The following is an 18,229-nucleotide window of genomic DNA, read 5'->3' on the forward strand; positions in this document are numbered from 1 at the left end:
ATCCCTCGATTTTCGCGATCTCGATCTTCGTGAAACACTATATCGCGATTTTTCCCGCCCGATGACGTCACTCTCTTCCTTCCTTTCTCATCTTTCTTTCTCTCTCTCTTTCTCTATCTTGCTTCTTCCTCTCTCACACTCTCTTCCTCCCTCTCTCATCTCTTTCTTTCCTTTTCTCTCTTTCTCTATCTCTCCCCCTCTTGCTGGCGGGCGGCGGGTGGGCGGGCAGGCGAGTGGGGGCATCAGCGAGGAGCCGGGCTTTCCCCTTTGCGTGGGCGGCGGGGAAACCCCGATCTTCGTCTGCTCGCTGCTGCTGCGCTGCCGAGCAGATCAGCTGCTGGGCGGCCGCAGCAGCAGCGAGCAGACGAAGATCGGGGTTTCCCCGCCGCCCACGCAAACTCCACCATCTGCGCATGCGCGGCCATGGAAAAAGGGTGCGCATGCGCAGATGGTGTTTTTACTTCCGCAACCCTACATCGCGAAGAATCGATTATCGCGAGGGGTCTTGGAACGGAACCCTCGCGATAATCGAGGGATCACTGTAATTGAAAACACATTAAAATGGCAGACTTTAAACTACTTATTTATATACATGTATTATATTGATTCAGTTAAATTTACCTTGTTATGCATACTTCCTATTTTTCACAAATATCTCAACCGCTAATATTGAACTATTCATGTTTTTATAATTATTATAAAACATTTTTAAACATTAATATGTTATATGTACAATTATATGTATAATTATATATATATACAATATGTACAATTAAATAAAGAGAAAAATATCATAATAGACCTTTATTTTACCTGTTTAAACTTTATTTTTTAAAATAGTAATTTCTTTCCATTAAACTATATATATAAAACTATTTGCTTGAAAACAGATTTGATTTCACTCTATCAGTCCAAACCATTTTACATTTCTAACTTTAGCTTCAGCCCTGGTGCTGCTGTATAGTGAAAGGTGCCATCCCATTCTAGCCCTTGGGTGTCTGTAAATTCTCCTTTCCCTTCCAGCCTGAGATAAAAAAACAAAAAAGTAGGTTAAACAAAAGCAATAAACTATCCAAAATCATGTACAACCTAGAAGTATTTTGAGACACTATTTGCTAATAACACCACCACTACAATAAAATTATCCAAACAATGATAGATGAAATATAAAAATAAAATATTATAAGGAGTTTCTACAGAAAAATTAATATCTTGTATTTTTTCAGATATGGTACATGGGAATATTCCTATCCTGTCAGCTATATTGACCCCAAATCTTCTCTACAGTTTTTAAAAAGTAAAAAAGTTCATCTTCCTGAGCTTTAAAATCAACCAAAATGATTTACTGCAGCCATGAGAACATCAAGCATGTAGCACCTGGAAGTTTAAGATCAGAGTAGAATAGCGACACTTATATTCTTGCTTATATAATGGAACTTTGAGTGAAGTGTGTAGTCCTGGTTAATTGCTGCATCACTTGCTTTCAAACTAAAGTCTTTCAAACTAAGCTCTGGAATCAATATTAGAAATTATCTGATAAATAGTTAACAGATATTTTAGTTTACAGATATTTGGCAAGCATCTTCAAAAACAGCTTGTTGAGAGTATGACTGACTCTAGAAATATTAACTGAAGAGATTATACTTGTTGTATCCTGAAATGGCTACCTTGTAACTCTGTAAATAGTTTGTTCCTCTTTCCAGCGCTGTCTGAGCCCAAGCAGGAAGTCGCTCCTGATTGGCTCAGACGCGGCCGGCTCTAGCTTTGGCGGGAACCGCAAAAGTATAAAAGAAGCGGTTTCTCCAGGCAGAGTCAGTCGGTACTCGCTGAATTGTCACTTTACCTTGCTGAGCTGTCACTTGTTCTCTGAGCTGAATAAAAGTACCGATTGCTCAAAACCCTGTCTCTGGGTCTACTTCACTGGCGACGAACGAACGGAAGAAACTTCGCGTGCAAAATGGACAAAATCCAGATCGGCCAGGCTCCGGAACTCTTCGATCCCGAGAAAATGACATGGGACGAGTACATGGCCACCTTCGAGATCTTCCTCGAGGCGGCGGGAATGCAGGACGCCGGAGCCGATCGCAGACGGGCTATTTTTCTCAACTACTGCGGCGCAGAGATCCGTAGACTTGCCCAAACTCTCACCGAACCAGAACAAGCAAGAACCACAGCGTGGGACGTACTTCAACAGAAACTAGCGAGCCATTTCAAACCAACCAGACCAGCCATGGTTTACCGGCATCAATTCCACATGATGGCTCAGAGAGAAACCGAGTCGATCAGCCAATTTACAACGCGGCTTCGAACGGTACTTGCTCAATGCAAGTTTAAAGACCCGGAAGCTCGCCTCACCGACGCCTTGGTTTTCGGCATGAAGAGCAACACAGTGAGAAATAAACTCCTCACCGAAGAAGAGCCGACTCTACAAACCGTAATTAAATTAGCGCAGACCGCGGAAGCAGCCGACGCAGCGGCAAGAGAATTAAAAGAGCACGGAAGGCGAGAAATCATTGCCAAAATCGACGCCGAGTCTCCCAGCGCCGTGGGAACAGACGACCTCAGCCAGCCAACTAGCAACGGGGACAACTGCCTCCTCCTGCAAGACCAGCCGAGACACCCTAGAGCTACTCACCCAGCCCTCTGCGCGGGCTGCCGGGGAAATCACCAGCGCCATCGATGCCCCTTCCGAGACGCTACTTGCCGCCGTTGCAACCGGAGAGGCCACATCGCCATCGCATGCAGGGCAACGGCACCAGAAGAAACTTTTGCCACACAACAATACCAGCGACCTCAAAACCACCACCCCCAATCGCGAGAAAGGAGACCGTTCCGCAACTCGGGCCAAAGGAACTACTCAACCGCTAACCGCGACTACACTAGAGGTAACTCTCAATTTTCCGTGAATAACACGGCAACCAAAAAGGGGGCTAAAATTGTTATCTCATTGTTACTAAATAACCAGCCTTGCTCAATGGAGCTGGATACGGGCTCGAGATATACCATCATGCCCTGGGAAAAATTTAAGCTATATATGCCTAATGTGTCTAAGGCTGACCTAACTCAAACCTCTTTGGTGATCAGAGACTTCCAAGGGGGGGTAATCTCGGTCCTGGGAACAGCAAATGTACCTATTGCATTTAAGAATGTTAAATGTACCCTTCCCATGCTTATTGTGACGGGGGCCAAACACTCCCTGCTGGGTCTAGCGTGGATGGAACCGTTGGGGATCGAAATTTCGGGTGTGTGTAATGTAAACTGTGATAATATGCCTAACTTTGTGAAAGAGTTCCCTGAAGTGTTCAGCCCCACCTTGGGATTGTATAAGGGACCTCCTATATCTTTCTCTATTGACCCCAAGGTCCCACCGGTTAGACTGAAACCTCGCAGGGTCCCCCTTCCGCTTCTCCCCAAGCTAGACATACAGCTGGACAAACTCATTAGTCAAGGTATTTTGGTCCCTGTGGAACAGGGGCCATGGGAAACTCCCATAGTGACACCCCTGAAGCCAGATGGCTCTTTAAGAGTTTGCGCTGATTACAAATCAACCCTGAATAAGGCACTCCAACACCACCCCTACCCCATCCCGGTTGTACAACAACTCTTACACTCCCTGGGGGAGGGGAAAAGGTTCGCAAAGATCGACCTGGCGCAGGCTTACCAGCAACTTCCGGTCGATGAACAAACAGCAAACGCTCAAACGATTGTTACACACAGGGGGGCTTTCAAATGCACGAGGTTACAGTTTGGGGTAAGCATAGCCCCAGGAATATTCCAGAGCATCATGGAACGCCTATTGTCAGGGGTAAATGGGGCAATTCCATATTTTGATGACATCTTAATTGCAGGGGAAAACCAGGAACAAGTGAACAAAAGAATAAGGGAAGTACTTAAGAGGCTACAGGACAAAGGGTTACGAATCAAGCCTGATAAATGTGTCTGGGGAACTAACAGTATTGAATTCCTTGGGTATAAAATAGATAAAGAAGGTATCCACCCCACAACAGAGAAGCTGAGAGCAATTAGAGAAGCCCCAGAGCCACGAGATAAGAATGAGTTGCAGGCATTTTTGGGCCTCCTTAATTTTTATTCCGTTTTTTTAAAGCAGAAGGCAACAGTAGCAGAGCCTCTCCATCGTTTACTCCAGAAGGAAGCCCGCTGGACATGGGGGAAAACTGAACGTGAAGCTTTTTCTCAAATAAAAAATTTATTAACTTCGAAAAGTGTAGTAGTCCAATATAGTGCTTCACTACCCATTAGGCTCACCTGCGACGCTTCGCCGTACGGCATAGGAGGAGTCTTAGCTCACGTTCTACCTAATAAGACAGAGGCCCCAATAGCATTTTTTTCAAGAACCATGACCAGCACAGAGAGGAATTATAGCCAGTTAGACAAGGAGGCTCTAGCATTAGTGGCAGGGGTGAAGAAGTTTCACAATTACATTTTTGGAAGAAGCTTTGAGCTAGTCACTGACCACAAACCCCTACTAGGCCTGCTAGCCCCCAACAAGCCCACTCCACCTTTTATGTCTCCAAGACTAATCAGATGGGCTCTTTTCCTCTCAGGGTATCAGTATGAGCTCACCCACAAGGGGGGGAAGGAAATCAATCATGCAGACGGCCTCAGCAGATGCCCCATAGCAGACTTAGTGGAAGACCCTGTTCCTTCCACAGATGTGCTAATGATAGAACTCGAGGAAAACCCACTAACCACAGCAAAAGAGGTAGCTGCACACACGCAGCAAGATCAAATCCTGAAACAAGTGGTGAACTGTGTTCTAAAGGGATGGCAAAATGATATTGTTAAACCGGAATTGTGTGATTTTAAAAACAAAAGGCTTGAATTATCATATGTAAAAGGTTGTTTGCTGTGGGGGGATAGAGTGATCATTCCCAAACGCCTAAGGGAAAAGGTACTCAAAATGTTACACGTGGGCCATCCTGGGATTGTCAGGATGAAGAGCCTAGCAAGGGGGCATTTATGGTGGCCAGGGCTAGATGCTGATATTGAAAGTTGGGTTTCAAAGTGTGACCCGTGCCAAGAGTCAAGGCCCAGTCCCCCCAAAACAACTCCGGCTGAGTGGGAACAGCCTGCTGGTCCTTGGTCTAGGATCCACATTGATTTTGCTGGCCCAGTTGGGTCTCAGTATTTTTTAATAGTGGTTGATGCCTTCTCCAAATGGTTGGAAATAATAGCTATGAACAACATAACCACAAGTGCCACTATCAAGGTATTGAGCAGACTGTTTGCATCCCATGGTTGCCCCGATCTCTTAGTGTCTGACAATGGGCCACAGCTAACAGCCAGGCAATTCGAATTATTCCTAGATGGCCTAGGGGTCAGGCATGCCCTCATCTCGCCTTACTCGCCCTGGGCTAACGGGTTGGCAGAACGTTACGTACGGGTGGCAAAGGAGGCATTGCACAGGTCAGGCCCTGGGGATGTGCAACAAAACTTGGACCAATTCTTACTAACCCAGCACATTACCCCTAACTCGCACACTCATGTAAGCCCTGCAGAGTTATTGATGGGAAGGAAGTTGAGGTCACCATTAGACAGGTTAAATCCAAGGTTCTGTGTTAATAATAACCAAATGTGTATGAAACCAGAAAGAGAAATGTATTTGGGACAAAATGTATATGTAAAATGTTTTGATGGAAATGTAAACTGGATGAAGGGAATTATTGTTAAGCAAAACGCACCCAAGACTTATGTTGTTAAACTAGAGGATGGTTGTTTGTGGAAACGACACATAGACCACATTCGGAAACGAGCTGAAAATCAATTGCCACAACCCGCTGACATGGACTCTCCCCCTTCAACAGACTTTAGTACATTGCCCGAACTAAGAAACACGCAAAGAGACTTATCGGGCCAGGGGGAACCATCCAGCGACGCCGAGCCATCCTCGTCCTCCGAAGCCTTCGTTGGGCCTGCCAGGCCAAGTCCGCCGCACCGGGAGAACAGCGGCGAGCCATCCTCCACAGTCAGTGGCGAAGGAGAAATTGAACTGCGCAGGTCAGCGCGAGAGCCTCGGAGGCCTCACCGATTGGACGACTTCGTCACATGGCTTTCTTGATGGATGATTCCAACTATGAGGGGAGGGGTGTTGTATCCTGAAATGGCTACCTTGTAACTCTGTAAATAGTTTGTTCCTCTTTCCAGTGCTGTCTGAGCCCAAGCAGGAAGTCGCTCCTGATTGGCTCAGATGCGGCCGGCTCTAGCTTTGGCGGGAACCGCAAAAGTATAAAAGAAGCGGTTTCTCCAGGCAGAGTCAGTCGGTACTCGCTGAATTGTCACTTTACCTTGCTGAGCTGTCACTTGTTCTCTGAGCTGAATAAAAGTACCGATTGCTCAAAACCCTGTCTCTGGGTCTACTTCAATACTCACCTACAAAGATAGGTTAACACAGAATGCTAGGCTATGGCCTGTAAATTAAGCCAGGCTTTTTTGAGGCTGACACAACACAGTAAGCCAGAAACAAATTAAGTATATTTTGGATTACATCTATAAACCAAGTTACATAAACCAAGACTAAATTTCTAATACTGTACAAAGATATTTTTTACAGTAATTTTTTCAACTTACTTGTTTTCATTGAACTGTCCAGTATATTTGGATCCATTAGGAAATATATAAGTTCCTATTCCATGTAACTTATTGTTCTTGAATTCACCTTCATAAACTGCACCCGAAGGATGTTCTAGCCTTCCTAAACCATTCATCTTATTTAAGAAAAAGCGATATTAGCAGATTTATTAATAAAATTACTCCAAATATTATTTTCCTAAATTTAGTAAATTTAAAAGAGTCATCCTATGCATAATTAACTCAGGACAAGTTCAGCTGAATAATGTTCAGCTTATAGCTTTCTTCAAGACAATCTGAGCTGGAAAATTAAACAACCCTACCAACTTCATTTAAGCATATTAAGAAGAATGAATTTAGAATCAAACTAAACATGTTTTAGAACAAATAATAAACAATTAAACATTTGTCTTCTACAATTTAAAAACATTTGGCAGTGCTCTAAAAAGAATAAAAACTTTCTTCCTCATGATCTATTCTAAATTATGTGAAACCAACACTATGTAGATGCAAAATGAAATGGAATTTATCCTTGTTTATTGCAGTCACATCCCTCAAGTCCTTGTGGACTCTTAGTGAACATATGGATAGATTTTCTGTAGGATGATCTGTATTCAAAACAATCTTTCAGATTTTGTTGTACTATATCTACACTCTTTTGAAGATGTCTCAGAGCAAGAAAACTAACATATCAGATAACTAAACTACCTCTTGCCTTACTTTACAACTTTAGCTTTTGGAGGAGAAAAACAATTAGGAAAATTTTGATCCATCATTAGTTCTCACTCATCATTCTGCTTAAGGCAGAAAAGTCAACTAAGTGTTCTAACAATATACTTGCTCTGCTTGTACTAAAACAAGATGATGGCTAAGATACCATTACGTTTATACAGGATATATAGCAAGGGAGTATATTTGTGTACATACACATTTTCATACATGTGGACATCCGTTTTTCACAGATTCTCCATTCCTATCTACCTAAATCCCCACACAAAATTGCTATGAAAAGCTAAGAGGAAATCAGTGAGATCAAATAAGATACAGCTTGGAGGATTCCAAGATGTTCAAATGAAGGTACTTTCCAGTAAAATGAAACTATAATTGGCTGTAGCCCAAGTTTTATTTATTCACTGAGGTTTCTTAAGTCAATTACTTCCCATCAACTCCAAATTCTGGTCACTGAATGTTCTCTATCTATATTTTTCTTCAGTTCCACAGTACTTTCAGGGAATCCCATTGATATTTTTGATCTTTTACTTCCACTTACTTCAACCTTGATATTCACAGTTTTCTATTTATTTGTATCACACACCAAAGTATGTGAGTTTATGCTCACTAATTATTCATTGGTACAGTCAGTTTCTATTTTTTCTCAGAACTGACTTAATATTATTGTAATAGAAGACCTTTAATTATTGCATGTTTTAGATATTTTTTAAAAACAAATATACCCTATCATTCTTCCATGCTCCACGATAAATAATTCCACCTGCAGTTGTATGAACTCCATATCCATTTCTCTCAAGAATTCCATCAGGTGTTCTTGTACAGTCACCATCTAATGAATCAAAAGACAATGCAGGAGGAAAAAACCCTGTAACAAGTTACTCAATGGTACTAGTGGTGTGTTTTTACTATGCTATAAAAATTTTTATCTGGCCATATGGTATTCATTCATTTATTTATTTATTTATTTATTTATTCATTCATTCATTCATTCATTTATTAGATTTGTATGCCACCCCTCTCCGCAGACTCGGGGTGGCTAACAACAAAAAGACAATGTAAACAAATCTAATATTAAAAATAATCTAAAAAACCCCAATTTAAAGAACCAATCATACATACAAACATACCATGTATATCATGCATCTTGAGTGTTTGAATTTGAACTGACAACCTATAGAATGCATGCTGAGCTAAGTCTCTGGGAAGTTCTACTGGAATCTTGACAGAAAGTTTTGCAGTTTGATTGCCCTCTCCATAATTCCTCCACTACTGAATGAGAGCCATAGCATGGGATCAGAACAATGGTCATTGAATTGGCTGGAAACTCATTGATTATAGGTAGTTTATCCTTGGTTATAGTATTAAAAAAATGGTAAAAAAAGATTGAACCTGACAGCTCAGCTTTATGATTAATGCTACATCTTATTTTCAATACTGCTTTCAATAACTATAGTGTTCACAGTGCAACATTATTTGATAATATCATTCAAGAAATGTCATACTTTAGGGTATACAATTAAATGAAGCTAAATGTTCACTAACTGGAAATTTCTTCAAAGCCACTTGTAAGAAAAATTTAGGGCCTATAAATTCAGAAACCATTTTGAATTTTTAAACTTGTGAACCTTTGTTTTTAAAAATCAGGCCTTCCTAGGAAAAGTTTGCAAAACACCGCAAGAGCAGAAAAACAAGTTGATTCCAGGAAATATTTTGATATTAAAAAAATCTAAGAAATGTTTTGATACTAAAGATCAGGGCACAGCGACCTCCAAAAAGAGCCAGATAAACCGAATACATAAGGGGGCCATATTAATGATTGATGATGTGGGGAAACCCCAGAAGAAGAAGGAGGATGAAGTAATATCTTTTGTGAAAAACAACTCCAAATATGGACATAAGGAAGGAGGAGGTATTGATTTTGGTAAATACTGTATATATTCAGATTCTTTGTGTAACAAAATGTCTCGGAATCAGCAAGCTTGATCCGAGATCCCTTTTATGCATAATCGGTTTTTCTTTTTGTATTTTGAATTTTTTGACAATAAAGTTTTTGCCTTTATTGTGAAAACTCCTGGAGTTTTTTCTTACACCACTTTCTTACCTTTCCCAAACAGAATGAAATTATATATTAGAGAAAACTGAGGCAATCCAACTTTTCCTGATATTTAAAACAAACTCATCTCAGCTTATCCTACCAGTACAAGCATGCATAGTAGATCATATTCTAAAATAATTCATTTGCAGTGTAATGCTCAGGCTATTGTCTCATTTACAGCATAATCCTTTTTTTTTTTTCAAAAATAAAAAAACTGTTGAATATTATTGCGAAGAAGTGCAATACAGCCTAAACTGGAAATAATTTGTATACATTTTAATAATCTTTCACCAAAGATTATAATATAGCATCTGTAAATATTTACCATACTTATCTTTATTTGGAAATATGAATGATATTTTATAAACTTCCGAACCTGTTAAGAAAGAATATACTTTACTGATCTTTAAAAGTATCCTTTAGCCTAAATATAAACTATAAAGAGAACGAGTTAGATTTTATTTATTATTTATTTATTTATTTTGTCAAGTACGTATTGGTAGTATACAAAGTATACAAAGATATAACAATGTTTATATACATGATATTGGTACATAGATATTCTGGGAATTGAAGTCCAAATATCTTCAAGTTGCCAAGGTTGGGAAACACTGTCCTATACCATTCTTCTTTTCCTATATTTCTTCTATTCTTTCATTGATATACAGTATTTTATTCCTATTTCTTCTATTCTTTCTTAGATGTATTTTTCTATGAGTATATCCTCTATGACCTTCATTATGTATTTACTATATGTATACCCAATATAACCCTCATTGTGTAATGGACAAAATAAATCAATAAAATAAAATTTAAAAATGCAGCCCACCTCACAGGGTTGTTGTTATATACATACACAAATACGCGCGCATACGCACGCACGCACACACACACACACAGAGAAGCGAGCGAGAGAGAATCGTCATGTGCTCAAGCTTAGTTTATTCTTCCATCTGTCACCCATAAAGTATTCTACACTTAACTGATCTTTTGAATGCAAAACCATCATCTACACGTTAACAGACACATCAACCTTTCACTGGAGACATGCAAATTCTTCCCGTACCGAAACTGATATAACTTTTTTTTTTTACTTCGATAAAGAAACGCCTTCCTTTTTTGTGTGTGTTTTTGTTTTTAAACAATAATTTCCATTAGAATTGCTACTCACCGGACATAACTCGGAAAGTGCAGATGCGGTTGCTATGGCGACAAGATTTACAGGAAGAGAAAAGCTTTTTACTTCCAGGTGACCGCCGGGTGTTGACTTCGGCTATCGAGATTCCCGGCTGGAGCGGATGTATTGGTTAAGGATAATTAGCAGGAGAGACCGAGGTTTGTTATCATGGAGGAGATTTACTGAGGCTGGAAATTTCCGTTGGCTTTCTAGTCCTTTAACAAGAGGGCAAATGTACGGCGAGTTTAGACGGGTGGAGAATCCCAGGCATTGAGGAAGGTGTTTTACAATAGCAGGGAGGCTGTGAGTTTCCTGAAAATATCTCTTGAAACGCTGAATATGAGATGCCTGCCAGTATTTATTTTATTTACTTTATTTATTTATTTGTCATACAAATATATTATTGTAGTATGTTTAACATAATATAAGTACTGTTATTTTGTATTATAAGTAAGTAAGTTATTTTGTATTATAGTATAATAATATTAATATAATGCAAAATAACATTATTATATTAAATATATCATAGTGGTGCGCTTATGCATTGCATTGAAATTCTTCATCTCCATGCATAAGTGCACCTTCGTGCCTACCGTCCCTGTCCTAATGTCTTTTTATCTTTTCTATCTCTATTACTTATAATAATATTAATATAATATATAATAATATATTTAATATATAATAATCCAATTCATAAGCGCACCACTATGCCTACCGTCCCTGTCCTTTTGTCCTCTTTTATTGTTACTTTTTCCTTAGGCTTATACAAACTGCTACTATCCTATACATATTTGACAAATAAATAAAATACATTAAAATGTATAGTGTTTAGGTGATGCTATATGGTTTTTTTTTTATACAATAATTGTAGTGGAGCATTTTTTGCAGAAGCCTTGGCCTCTTAAATTAGTGGCACTGGGAAGTAGATCTGACTTCAAATGCTGACTCTAGAAACCGCTTAGAGCAGTGTTTCCCAACCTTGGCAACTTGAAGATATCTGGACTTCAACTCCCAGAATTCCCCAGCCAGCATTTGCTGGCTGGGGAATTCTGGGAGTTGAAGTCCAGATATCTTCAAGTTGCCAAGGTTGGGAAACACTGGCTTAGAGAGGGCTGTAAAGCACTGTGAAGCGGTATATAAGTCTATGTCTAAATGCTATTCAATTCACAAACTTATGCTGCATTAGTTTTATTTTATTCATTTCTTTTGTCAAGTACTTATTTGTAATATACATAGATATAATATTGTTTTTATACGTAAAATGGGTACTGATAAGAGGGAACAATTGAACAGGGATGGTAGGCATGCTGATGTATTTATGCATGCCTCTTACTTATCTCTTAGGAATTGGGTGTGGTCATCTGTGGATAGTCTAAGGGTAAAGTTTAACTACAATCAGATAGTGAGTTCCAGGCATTAACCACTCTGTTGCTAAAGCCGTATTTTCTATAGTCAAGTTTGGGGGAAGGAGGGTTTCCACTTTGAGTTTGTATCTGTTGTGTGCTCGTGTATTGTTGTGGTTGAAGCTGAAGTAGTGGTTGACAGGAAGGACATTGTAGCAGTTAATTTTATGAGCTATGCTTAGGTTGTGCCGAAGGCGACGTAGTTATAAGCTTTCTAATTTCTAAGCCCAAAATTTCAAGTCTGGTTGCATAGGGTATTCTGTTTTGAGTAGAGGAGTGGAGGCCTCTTCCAATTAAGTGTCTCTGGACACTTTCTAATGTATTTATGTCCAATATGCGGTGTGAGTTCCAGACAGATGAGCTGTATTTAAGGATTGGTCTGGCAAATGTTTTGTATGTTATGGTTAGTACCGTGATATTACCAGAGAAGAATCTAGGTAAGATTAGCTTAACAACTCTTGAAGCCTTTTTGGCAATGTTGTTGTAGTAGGCTTTGGCACTTAGGTCATTTGATATGAGTATTCCAAGGTCTTTGTCAGAGTGAGGGTTGTCTGCAAGGTCTTGTTTATTCAGCTTGTATTTGGTGTTCTGATTCTTTTTGCCAAGGACAGAGTAAGACAGAGCATTTGTTGGTTGAGATTTGGAGTTGTCAGACGTTTGATCATTCTGATACAAAGTCAAGATCTTTTTGGAGGGTACCAGTGTTGTCGGTGGTATTGAAGAGTTTTTCGGCGAAGAGAACTCAGTCAATTGTAATGTGATCGCAAAGGTCATTTATATAGAGCAGTGTTTCCCAACTTTGGCAACTTGGAGCTATCTGAACTTCAACTCCCAGAATTCCCCAGCCAGCAATTGCTGGCTGGTGAATTCTGGGAGTTGAAGTACAAATATCTTCAAGTTGCCAAGGTTGGGAAACACTGATATACTGTAGAGTATAAAGAGTATTGGTCCTACTATGCTGCCTTGTGCACTAGTCACCAACTACAATTCTCTATATGGTTTTTCCTATTTTCACTATGAATTCTGATGTTCTCCCCCCCACAAAATATTGAACATCAATATGTTCAGTTAGGACAGGAATGTCAAACTCGATTTCATTGAGGGCAGCATCAGGGTTGTGTTCAGTGATGGGCTCCTACGGGAATGGTCAGGAATGCATTTCCTTTAGCAAAATTTGGAGCTCCATCCCAGAGCACCCAATTTGCACTGAAAGATGTTGAAACAAAATGCATAAGCCACTTCCACGGTGTGGTAGTAAAAATTTTGGTAGCCCATCACTGGTTGTGTTTGACCTTGGAGTGTGTGTGTCCCCGGGGGGGGGGGGGGGGCATGGCCGAGGTTGGTGTCTGACACAGGCTCAAGATGCATTTTTTCCATTCTTTCTTTCCACAGTTCTTTATTATAAACCATTTTCCTATCTCTTCTACCAGATATTACTGGCAAACATTTATTACTGATTTTTTCCATTCTTTCTTTCCACAGTTCTTTATTATAAACCATTTTCCTATCTCTTCTACCAGATATTACTGGCAAACATTTATTACTGATACAGCATACTCTACTAAACCTTTAATTTCTACATTTATATCCTATTGTTTAATAGCAAATTGTTTTTCTAGCAGAAAAACTATACTATTGTATTTTTATTATTCGACTAATAAGATGATAATATTGAAGGAACATAATAATTGTTGTGGTTCCGTCTGAGGCCCCTCCGGGAACGGCTGACCTTCTGTCGGTTTCCAGCTCAGAGGGAGAGGCTGAGGAACAGGAGGTGCAGACAGACGAGGAGGAGGAATCCCAGGCTGAAGAAGAGGGAGGACAGCCAGAGTCCCACCAGGGGGAGCTCTCCCCAGCAAGCAGCCTGGATTCCTTAGAGGAAAATGCACAAGCCATAATTGATCTGCGACAGAGAAGAGCTACTCAGAGACGGAATCAATTGGCTAAATACTTTCAGCATTAAAGTGGCAACAGCTGGGTTTGGGTGTGGTGCTCTTGGGAAAGGCTAAAAGGCAGACCCACCCTTCCTGGCTTGTGGAGTTTTATCTTTGAGAGTCGTGGGACCTGACTGTGAACTTTGGCGTCTTGGAATCCTGGTTTGTGCCTTTGACTATTGAAACCTTGGCGGGGGGTGCCAGCAAGAAGCTTGCTGTATTGACTGGACATCAGGACCCTGCTGTACCGTATTATATCCTGTCTGTTGGGAAGAACAGGTTTTCCTCTGTGCTTATTTTTTCCAGTTATAAAATACTTTTGGCTTTTACCAGAGTGTCTGGCTGTTTTTTCCAGTTGGTGTTGAGGTCTGGGGGAACCCAGACAGAACAATAATAGTAGAATAGGTAGAATTACTGGGACATAATAGTAATTTGTTGTTTTGCTTCTGTAAGAATTGCTTTGCTCCTGTAAGAATTAGAATTACCTCTGCCATTTGCTTCTATCAGTGATCTAACTCCTCTTATCTTGTTTTTGTGTATAACTCAATGCCTGATATGGAGTATGTCACCGCCTGGATGGTTACATTGGGCAAATACTTGTGTTGCTGAGCACCCAGCTCCCCCCTGCCCCCATTCCTTGCTCATAGCCATTGCAGGGCTACAAGGAAGGCATGGGCCAGGGGACCAGAATTGGGTACTAATGGCCTTCCTTACTTGCACCTCGTCTGTATGTTCATGGAATTCTCTACCCAGCTCTTTGCTTTGATCAAAAATAAAAAGCTGCTTCTTTTTCAAGCCTTCGCTTAGGCTCTTCTTTTGACCTATTGTTGCCTTAAGCACATCATCGAAACTTATAATATAATATAATAATAATAAATTTGTAATATTTAATGTATAATATATAATATTTATAATATAATTATGATGTAATATTTAGAAATATATAATATTTAAGCCGGGGTGGCGCAGCAGGTAGAGTGCTGTACTGCAGGCCACTGAAGCTGACTTGTAGATCTGAAGGTCAGCGGTTCAAATCTCATCACCGGCTCAAGGTTGACTCAGCCTTCCATCCTTCCGAGGTGGGTAAAATGAGGACCCGGATTGTGGGGGCAATAGCCTAGCTCTGTTAAAAAAGGTGCTATTGCTAACATGTTGTAAGCCGCCCTGAGTCTAAGGAGAAGGGCGGCATAAAAATCGAATAAATAAATAAATAAATAAATATAATAACTAATAATAACCAGAGAAGAGCAACAGAGATGATTACGGGCCTGGAGGCTAAAACATATGAAGAACAGTTACTGGAAATGGGCATGTCTAATCTGATGAAAAGAAAGACTAGAGTAACATTATAGCAGTGTTCCAATATCACCAATGCACCAGTTGCGGCCCTATTTGGACCGGGACTCATTGCTCACAGTCACTCATGCCCTCATCACCTCCAGGCTCGACTACTGTAACGCTCTCTACATGGGGCTATCTTTGAAAAGTGTTCGGAAACTTCAGATCGTGCAGAATGCAGCTGCGAGAGCAGTCATGGGTTTTCCCAAAAATGCCCATGTTACACCAACACTCCGCAGTCTGCATTGGTTGCCTATCAATTTCCGGTCACAATTCAAAGTGTTGGTTATGACCTATAAAACCCTTCATGGCATCGGACCAGAATATCTCCGAGACCGCCTTCTGCTGCACGAATCCCAGCGACCGATTAGGTCCCACAGAGTCGGCCTTCTCCGGGTCCCGTCAACTAAACAATGTTGGTTGGCGGGCCCCAGGGGAAGAGCCTTCTCTGTGGCAGCCCCAACTCTCTGGAACCAGCTCCCCCCAGAGATTAGAAGTGCCCCTACCCTCCTTGCCTTTTGTAAACTCCTCAAAACCCACCTTTGTCGTCAGGCATGGGGGAATTGAGATATCTCCCCCGGGCCTATATAATTTATGTATGGTACCGTATTTTTCGCTCTATAAGACGCACCTGCTGATAAGACGCACCTAGATTTTAGAGGAGGAAAATAGAAAAAAAATATTTTGAGCCAAAAAGGGGAGAGGAAGAGAGGAAGGAGTGAAAGAAGGGAGTGAGGGAGGAAAGAAGGGAGGAAGGAAAAGGAAAGCAAGAAATGGAGGGAGGAAAGGAAGGAAGGAAAGAAAGAAAGGGGGAAGGGACAGGAACAGAGGAAGGAAGCAAGGAAACTTATGAAAGGGGAGAGTAAGAGAGGAAGGACTGAAGGGAGGGAGGGAGGGAAGAAGGTAGGAAGGAGAAAGAAAAGAAGAAATAGAGGAAGGGAAGGTAAAAGAGAGAAAGAAAAAGAGCAAGAAAGAAAGCAAGAAAGAGAGAAAGAAAAAGAGCAAGAAAGAAAGAAAGAAAGAGAGAAAGAAAGAAAATGAAAGAGAAATAAAAATAGAGAGGGGGAATGAAAGAAATGGAAGGAGGGAAGGAAGGAGAGAAAGCAAGAGAAAGGAAGAAAGCAAGAGAAAGAAAAAAGAATGAAAGAGCAAGAGAGCAAGAGAGAAAAAGAAAGAAAGAGAGAAAGAAAGAAAGAAAGAAAGGCAACTTCAAAGAAAGGCTCACTGAGCATCTCTCACTCTCTCTTTCTATCCCTCTTTCTTTCTTTCTCTTCCTTTCTCTCTCTCTTCTTCCTTTCTCTCCTCTCTCTCCCTCCCTCTCTCTTTCTCTCCCCCCTCTCTCCCCCTTTCCCTCTCTCTTTCTCTCTCTCTTTCTCTCTCTCCCTCTCTTGCTATCTCTCCCCCCTCTCCCTCTCTCTTTCTCTCCCCCCTTTCCCTCTCTCTTTCTCTCTCTCCCTCTCTTGCTATCTCTCCCCCCTCTCCCACTCTCTTTCTCCCTCTCCCTCTCTTTCTCTCTCTCCCCCTCTCTCTCTCTCTCCCTCTCTTGCTATCTCTCCCCCCTCTCCCTCTCTCTTTCTCTCCCCCCTTTCCCTCTCTCTTTCTCTCTCTCCCTCTCTTGCTATCTCTCCCCCCTCTCCCACTCTCTTTCTCTCTCTTCTTCTCACTTTCTCTCTCTTGTTTTCTTTCTGTCTCTTTTGCTTTCTCTCTCTCTCACTCTTTCTCTCTTGTTTTCTTTCTCACGCTCTTTCTTTCTCTTGTTCTCTCTCTCTTGCTATCTCTTTCTCTCCCCCCCTTTCTCTCACTCTCTCTTTCTCACTTTCTCTCTATCTTGCTGTCTGTTGCTCTCACTCACTCTCGTTCTCTCTCCGTTCTTCTCAGCGGTGACGCGCGCACGCCCTGCCCACCTCACCTTTGCCGAGAGCACTTTCGTCCCGGGCTCTCAGCAAGGGGGTTGTAGGAGAAGCGGGGCCGGCGGCAAAGGTGATATTCAATGTCGGGGGCGCACGGGCGGTTGCGCGCGCTCCCTATCTCCCTGCTAGCCCACTCGGAATATTCAAAATAAGAAAAACCTTCGCCAGCAAAGGCTTTTCTTATTTTGAATATTCCGAGTGGGCTAGCAGGGAGATAGGGAGCGCGCGCAACCGCCCGTGTGCCCCCGACATTGAATATCACCTTCGCCGGCCTCCGCTGAGAAAAACCTTTGCCGGCATTTCCTCTCGGCGTCAAGGAGGCGCAGCGGCGGGCGGAGAGAGGGAAGGGGGGGCAGCGGCGTCCCTCCTGGCCTTGGCGGGCCGCCCGACCCTCCCCACCTCCTGCAAACGCGGCGGGCGGCGGGGGAAGAGCGAGGAGCTGGTTCCAGTGGGCGCGGGGCTTGGCTGGCTGGCTGGCGGAGGGAGCGCCGCTGGTGGTGCGGAGGGAGACCCTCCTCCGGGAGGGAGGGGGCCAGGCAGCAGCTAGCCAGCCAGCCGGCGGGATGGCGCTTCCGAGTTCGCAGCCTCCCCCCCACCCCTGCCTGCATCTTCGCTCCATAAGACGGGGCTGATTTTTCATCCTACTTTGGGAGGAAAAAAACTGCGTCTTATGGAGCGAAAAATACGGTATATTTGTAGGTATGTCTGCATAAAAATGGGGTTTTGTTAACTACTTTAAATTTTAAAATGTAAATTATTAGATTTGTTATGAATTGTTTTATTATGTTGTGAGCCGCCCCGAGTCTACGGAAAGGGGCGGCATACAAATCTAATTAATTAATTAATTAATTAATTAATTAATCTCAGAGCTGCAACAAAGAAGACAGAGTCAAGCTATTCTCCAAAGCACCTGAGCGCAGGACAAGAAACAATGGGTGGAAGCTAATCAAGGAGAGAAGCAACTTAGAACTAAGGAGAAATTTCCTGACAGTGAGGAAAATTAATCAGTTTGCCTCCAGAAGTTGTAAATGCTCCAACACTGGAACTTTTAA

The 18,229-nt window shown here is 41.7% G+C and overlaps 2 protein-coding genes across 5 annotated transcripts in view; one reads left to right on the top strand and one right to left on the bottom strand.

Moving 5' to 3' along the window:
- Positions 1-846: 846 nt before the first annotated feature.
- Positions 847-10,669, bottom strand: MORN2 (MORN repeat containing 2). Of its 2 annotated transcripts, none has more exons than XM_070734703.1 (5): positions 10,587-10,669; positions 9,741-9,791; positions 8,043-8,149; positions 6,589-6,725; positions 847-1,024 (listed from the first exon to the last, which is right to left on the bottom strand). In XM_070734703.1, the coding sequence occupies exons 1-5, from the start codon at positions 10,591-10,593 to the stop codon at positions 922-924; spliced, it is 405 nt and encodes a 134-aa protein (XP_070590804.1). In that variant the 5' UTR covers positions 10,594-10,669; the 3' UTR covers positions 847-921. The 2 variants fall into 2 exon arrangements, with proteins under 2 accessions (XP_070590804.1, XP_070590803.1); XM_070734702.1 differs by having other exon boundaries at positions 8,043-8,185.
- The window catches only part of DHX57 (DExH-box helicase 57), a 47,243-nt gene continuing 39,544 nt past the window's right edge, over positions 10,531-18,229 (top strand). The window contains exon 1 of one of the 3 annotated variants that reach the window (XM_070734693.1): positions 10,531-10,750. The gene's annotated coding sequence lies outside the window, so the exon portion shown is untranslated. Of the gene's footprint in view, positions 10,947-18,229 lie in introns of all 3 variants that reach the window. The other 2 variants (XM_070734691.1, XM_070734694.1) reach the window with 2 other exon arrangements.

This window comes from Erythrolamprus reginae, chromosome 1, assembly GCF_031021105.1.
Source record: "Erythrolamprus reginae isolate rEryReg1 chromosome 1, rEryReg1.hap1, whole genome shotgun sequence".
Lineage (NCBI taxonomy): Eukaryota > Metazoa > Chordata > Lepidosauria > Squamata > Dipsadidae > Erythrolamprus > Erythrolamprus reginae.